Here is a 6813-nt window from a genome sequence, read left to right as displayed (position 1 = left end):
GTTAAATTTTAGTCTCATCTGATCAGACCACCTTCCTCCATACATTTGGGGAGTCGCCCACATACCTTTTGGCAAACTCAAATTGTGTCTTCTTATTTTTATCGCTAAGTAATGTTTTTTTTCTGCCCACTCTTTCATAAAGCCCAGCTCTATGGAGTGTCTGGCTTATTGTGGTCACATGCACAGATACACCAGTCTCTGCTGTGGAACTCTGCAGCTCCTTCAGAGTTACCTTTGGTCTCTGTGCTGCCTCTCTGATTAATGCCCTCCTTGCCCGGTCTGTGAGTATTGGTGGGTGGACCTTTCTTGGCAGGTTTGTTGTGGTATCATTTTCTTTCCATTTGATGGTAATGGATTTGATGGTGATCTGGGGGATCATCCAAGATTTGGATATTTTTTTTATAACCCAACCCAGAATTGTACTTCTCAACAACTTTGTCCATGACTTGTTTGGAGAGCTCCTTGGTCTTCGTGGTGTAATGCCTCTTGCTTAGTGGTGTTGCAGCATCTGGGGCCTTTCAGAAAAGGTATGTTTATACTGACAGATCATGTGACACTTAGATTTCACACAGGTGGACTTCATTTCTCTAATTATGTGACTTCTGAAGGTAATTGGTTGCACCAGAACTTTTGAGGGGCTTCATAGCAAAGGGGGTGATTACATATGCACATGCCAATTTTTAGAATTGTATTTACAAAGATTCTTTTTATATATATTTTTCTCATTTCACTTCACCAAATTAGTCTATTTTGTGCAGACCCATCACATAAAATTCAGATTACAAAAAAAAAATTACAGGTTGTAATGTAACAAAAAAGGTCATAAGCCAAGTGGGGTGAATAATTTTGCAAGGCACTGTATATATATATATATATATATATATATATATTGTTGCAGTATTAACAGAGATGGTGCTGGTGAGCAGCAGATTCTGTGTGGAGCTGTAGAGAAAAGCACCATCATCATTTATTTACCTAAAAGCTGTGTTGGATCCTGATTGAGCACCTTAAACACTGCACCGCTGACATCCTTTTACCAGCTAATTACCTATGTGTCATCACAATATATATAAATATAATTTGAAATTTAAGGTAAACAACCAACTGATTGTCTCAAGTAAGAGTAAACCTAACTAATTCATAATAAATATAGTATTTTAGAATGTACCAGCATTGACCTCGAGCAACTGAATCAAAGTTCGAGGCAATTCAAGATAATCAATATGCTTGCATATAAAAGGGACAGCTCATTTTTTTCCCTTTCATGTAGCTCATTCGCCGTCTGTTCACTGAATTGTTTGAGGAGATAGGAGTAAGTTATTGTTTTTCCTTTTAGAATATTTTGGCGGTAAGTACAGTATTACATACATTCATGAAATATTATTTTTAATTTCTTAGGGGATATTTGAGCTATTAATTTTTGTAACGTAATATTGATTTATTTTATTTTATTCTAGGTTACACCAATATGAATTTAATTTTAAAGACAGTTTGTATTATAATGAGTATGGCATTGACTTTATTCACCATGAGTTATTCAGATACCCCATCCATGTGTTCTGTTGTACAAGGACTTCCAGGTCTAAATGGCAGAGATGGCAGAGATGGGTCCAATGGTCTAAAGGGTGACCCAGGTATGAAGAGATGGTATAAAGAAGTGTTATAGTTTATTTTTAATTCTACAGACTTGTTTGATTAAGTAAAGTTATAATTTTAAAAAAGCCTGTAGCTTGGACTATGAATGATGTGATTGAGAGTCCTGACTAAAGTGACGGATTCCAATTAACATGTTGGCATAAATTTTATAAAGTTCAGGTTTTAGAAGTGGAGTTGTTGCCCATAGCAACCAGGTTCTACTTATTTATCTAGCACCTTCTAGAAGATAATAGCTAGAATCTGATTGGTTGCTAAGGGCAACAATTCCACTTATGAAAAACTGCACTTTAGTAAATATACCCCTTGGAATGTTGATATATTCTGAATGTCGACTTCCAGGATTTAGACATGTTTAGAATGCAAGAGATAACATGTCAACATACTGTATACAATGATTAAAATGTCAACATCATGCATGTCAACAGTAACATTGTTGACACATGGAATTAGGGTTAGGCTACACATAAGGGGTGATTACATTAGCCACCAGTTGGCACAAAATTACTTAATGCATTTCAAATACCTTTGTCTGCAAGATTTTGGTATTCAATTAGAAAATCTGTGTTATGTTAACATGGTTCTTAATGGGAGTTTATGTGAATATGAAATCCAAATTTAATGCAAAGCAGGGACAAATCTTTACTTTAAGGTAAAAATGTAGGAAATTGGTGCAGAACTTTAGGTACATCAGTCCCAATTACTAAATGGAGTAAGGGGGAGTCCACACTAAGGCATAAATTATACGAAAAAATACAATAGAAAAACCAACAGTCCTCAGAATGTAATGATCTAAAATATATCAGCATTTTGTCTCTGTGTCGCTAGTGCACCACCGTCATTAAATTATAGTATTAGCAGCTGAGGAAAAAAAGACTATTGTGTGGTGCACTCTTGTCAGTAAAGTAAGAGAGGTTTAAAACATAACTTTTATTACTCAAGCTAAAATGCATGTGCCTTACACACAGGGTCGGACTGACCCACAGGGGTACAGGGGAAATCCCTGGTGGGCCCCACTGCCTAAGGGCTCCACCTTCTCTTCTAATGTCAGGTTTCAGACAGTGCACTTGAATTATACATTGTTACTCTATTACAGAGTTAATTGATAGAGCAGGAACATGGATGAACATACCATGCACTGTAGAATCCATGTTGTCTGCAGGCTATGTCCTTTTATAATGGTTAGCCAAGCCTCTGTTGTGGCTATGCTCACCCCTCTGGAGGCTGACCACACCCTTTAAGCATGGGCCCCTACCATTGCCTTCCCCCAGTGGGCCCTTCGTGTCCCAGTCCAGCACTGCTTACACATATCCTGCAATATAAGCCATTTTTGAAGGCGCAAAAGGAGTGTCGCACAACATGGCTTAAATATATATATACAACAATTTAATAGATCTGTCAGAGAAACGTCCACCGGCTAACTTGGTACAGGTTGAGTCTCCCATGTCCAAAATATTTGGGAACAGGGGTATTTTGGATATCGGAATATTCCATATTCTGGAATATTTGCATACCATCATGGAATATCTTGGGAATAGGATCCAAATCTAAACACAGAATGCTTTTAAGGTTTATATACTCTTTATACACACACAGCCTGCAAAAAATTTGAATGTGCAATATTATCCTCATAATGTTTATTTTCATTTGTATCTCTTATATGATGTAAGGCTACAGATGCATGTGGTTAACCATATACTGTATGTAAAATTTGCCCTAAGTGTTCCATATATTATATTTCCTTCAAATAAAGGTTTATTTTCATATATGATCAGCAAATCATTTTGCCTAGGTCTCTCTTCCAGCAATAACATGCTTCTGAATGCATTATGCCTTTTGATGTGATTATTTGTCATTACTATTTTTTTTAAACTTGTAAATTAGAATCTGCAAACCGACTCAATGCTCATAATTATATGTAAATCGCATTACAGGTTGAGTCTCCCATATCTAAACATTATGAAATATGGAATATTCTGAAATATAGGATTTTTTTGGCATGACTGAGATAGTAAAACCTTTGCTTTTTGATGGTTCAAAAACTTTGTGTAAGGCACAAAATTAATAAAATTATTGTATAAAATTACCTTCAAGCTTTGTGTATAAGGTGTATATGAAACATATATTAATTTTATGTATGAGCCACAAAATTAGTGAAATAGTGTATAAAATGTTTTGCAGGCTGTGTGTATATAATGTGTATATAAACCATAAAAGCATTCTGTGTTTAGATTTGGGTCCTATTCCCTAGATAGTTCATTATGGTATGTAAATATTTCAAAATACGGAATATTCCGATATCCAAAATACCCCTGGTCCCAAGCATTTTGGACATGGGAGACTCAACCTGTACCAAGTTAGCCAGTGGACATTTCTCTGACAGATCTATTAAATTGTTGTATATATATATTTAAGCCATGTTGTGCGACACTCCTTTTGCCTCTTAAAAAATGGCTTATTTTGCTATATATGTTAGAAATAAAAGAACTAAAATTTCCCTCCAGCACACTGCACAAAAACAGGAAAAAGACTTGAATGCTACATGATTATAGAAATTCAGAAATCTTTGTTACATATATTTGCAAATCCATGGGTAAGCGCCGGGTCACGTCAAGCTCACTCTGGGTCATATAACTGCATATTGTAGTGCTACATGATATCAGCACATACATTAATATATTTAAGATGAGAGTCAACTCACATGAAGATACCCCGAAGACCTCCAAATAGCACTACAGGAACCAGCACACTCTCCCAATGCTGGTCCCATTCATGCCTCTCAGAACAGCAATATAAAATAGTGGTTGCTCATAATCAACCTAACAGTTTTTCAGAGGTGCTTGTAAAGGGAAGGGTTTACTCTAAGCTAGAAATAAAAGGAAAAAAAATGTTTTCCCTCCAGCACACTGCAGAAAAAAAAGGAAAAAAGACTTGAATGCTACATGATAATACAAATTCAGAGATCTTTGTTGCATATATTTGCAAATACAGTAAATGGTTAAGCACTGGGCCACATCATGCTTTCTCTGTACCGGCTACATGATACATGATAATAGCACTCGCTCTGGCTCATATAATATCATATTGTAGTCCTAAATGATAACAGTACATACATACAGATGTGTCCTCTTGCATCTTTGGTGCTTGTGCGACAAATCACACCACGCATGGTGCGAGTCGTGCACCCACGAACAGAAATGCACACTGCATTTGCACCCAAGACTCCATAGGATTGCATTGTGCAAACGCAGTGCATGGCATGGCGTAGTGTGGTGCACATGGCTGCAGCTAATCACATGGCATGATGCGTACGCACATTTGCAGTGTGATCTGCAAAGATGCAAGACATCTGTAAATATATTTAAGTTGAGAGGCAACTCACCTGGTTTTTTTCAGTGTCCTGGAGGGAATTTTGTTTTCTAGCTTAGCATAAACCGCTCCCATTACAAGCAACTTTGAAAAATGGAATTGGTATGTATTGCTGGCGGCTTAATAGCCGCCGGATCAAATACCAACAGCGGAAGACTGAAGGATCCAAATCCCGACTGGAGCTGGTAAGTACCCTCCCCTCACCCTCCCTTAGTGGTGCCTAACCCTAACATCCCCCCTAATACCTAACCCTAACCTCCCCTCATTTTTGCATAACCTAACCCCCCTTTCCCGCATCCTAAACCTAACCCTCCAGTGGGGGATGCTTAACCCTAATCTCTCCCTAGTGGTGCCTAAACCTAAAACCCTCTTTCCCTAGCAAAACCCTAACCCTCCTGGGGGGGTATCTAGCCCTAATCCCCCTGGGGATTCCTAAAGCTAACCCTCCATCCCGCGGCTAGAACCTAAGACACCCAGCTTACCTTCGTTCGGTATGCTGAGTTTCAGGATTTCATCATGGGGCTAATAATGCCTAACTTTAGACCCATATCGAACTTTTAATGTCGGGATTTTGACAGTCGGGATAGAAGCCACCCCCAATAAAGGTGTCCCCCTCTACAGGGCACTCCAGGCCTAGGCTGATAGTCTGGGGCTAGTCAGAACCAATGTAGGTGTCACCCGTACTTTAAGCAACCAGCACTGAGCTCTGATATGGTCCTGGTTCTGGAAATACAGAGGAAAATGAATAGGGTCCCCTGTATTATCCAGAATCAGCACTGGACTTTTTTAGCGGGGGCAAATGCCACAGTCAGGGGAGCCCTTTCAGTGGGCCCAAAAGCCGAATCTTTAACCCTGACCACTAGTCATCCCAGGCCAGGGATCACTGAGGAGCTGTGGACCCCCAATAAAGGGTTCCCCCTCTCCAGGGCACCCCAGGCCTAGGCTGATAGCCCAGGGCTATCACCAGCACACCTTGGCAGTGGGTGCTGGTTTGATTGTGTGAAGTGTAAATATTGTCCTTTGCAGGTGAACCGCAGGTCCCATTAAGCCTCCCCAACATGCTGGTACTTGGACAACCACAGATACCAGCATGCAGGGCATTAGGGCCCACTGGCAGTAGTCCACCTGTAAATATTAAAATAAACACAAACTTTAATATTGTAATATTTTATTTTACTGTCTTTTCACCTGGGGGCAGCAGCCTTTAAGCTCTTCTTCATGGCCTCCATCACCCCAGGGCTTTGGCATATTCATCTGGTGGGCACCAACCCACCAGAGTTTTTGCCTGGGGGTGGCATCCAAGTAGCTCTTTTGCATGGCTGCCACCTCCCCAGGGCTTCTGTTGTCCTCTTCACGTAATGGACAGCAGCCTGTGTCAGATCTTTTGCATGGCCGCCGCCCACTAGGACTTCTGGCATTTTCTTTCTTCAGGAGCTCTTCATTGCTCCCTCCTGGCTGTTGGATTGCCATGCTGCCTCCTCATGCTGGCTTATATAAGTCAGTCAAGGGAGTGGGCAATGATGTCTTGAGCCATGATTGGCTTGCAGCGGCCATCTTTTCGCTCCTGAACTCTACATAATGGCAGGCAAGGACTGGAACCTCTCGGATCCAAGCCCGATGCCAATGCCCGCACTGCCAAAAGTTCATCCACTGAAACTGGGTCCTGCTGATGGCCACACCACCACCCATGACACCAACACCAGCAGCAGCCACAGTAGTTTCCTATACCTGTGGGGAGGAGCAATCACACTGATCGCACCCCCCTGGCTTTGAGCAGGGCTGAGGGGGCTC

The 6813-nt window shown here is 40.5% G+C and overlaps 1 protein-coding gene across 1 annotated transcript in view; it reads left to right on the top strand.

The window, feature by feature from the left end:
• The first annotated feature begins 1468 nt into the window (after positions 1–1468).
• LOC148443259 (mannose-binding protein C-like) overlaps positions 1469–6813 on the top strand; it is a 47668-nt gene continuing 42323 nt past the window's right edge. The window contains exon 1 of the mRNA XM_088463083.1: positions 1469–1634. Coding sequence (XP_088319209.1) covers positions 1469–1634 — 166 coding nt within the window. The remainder of the gene's footprint in view (positions 1635–6813) is intronic.

Source organism: Taudactylus pleione, unplaced genomic scaffold (assembly GCF_031769625.1).
Source record: "Taudactylus pleione unplaced genomic scaffold, aTauple2 ptg001314l, whole genome shotgun sequence".
Taxonomy (NCBI): Eukaryota; Metazoa; Chordata; class Amphibia; order Anura; family Myobatrachidae; genus Taudactylus; species Taudactylus pleione.
This window is presented reverse-complemented; position numbering and strand designations above follow the sequence as displayed.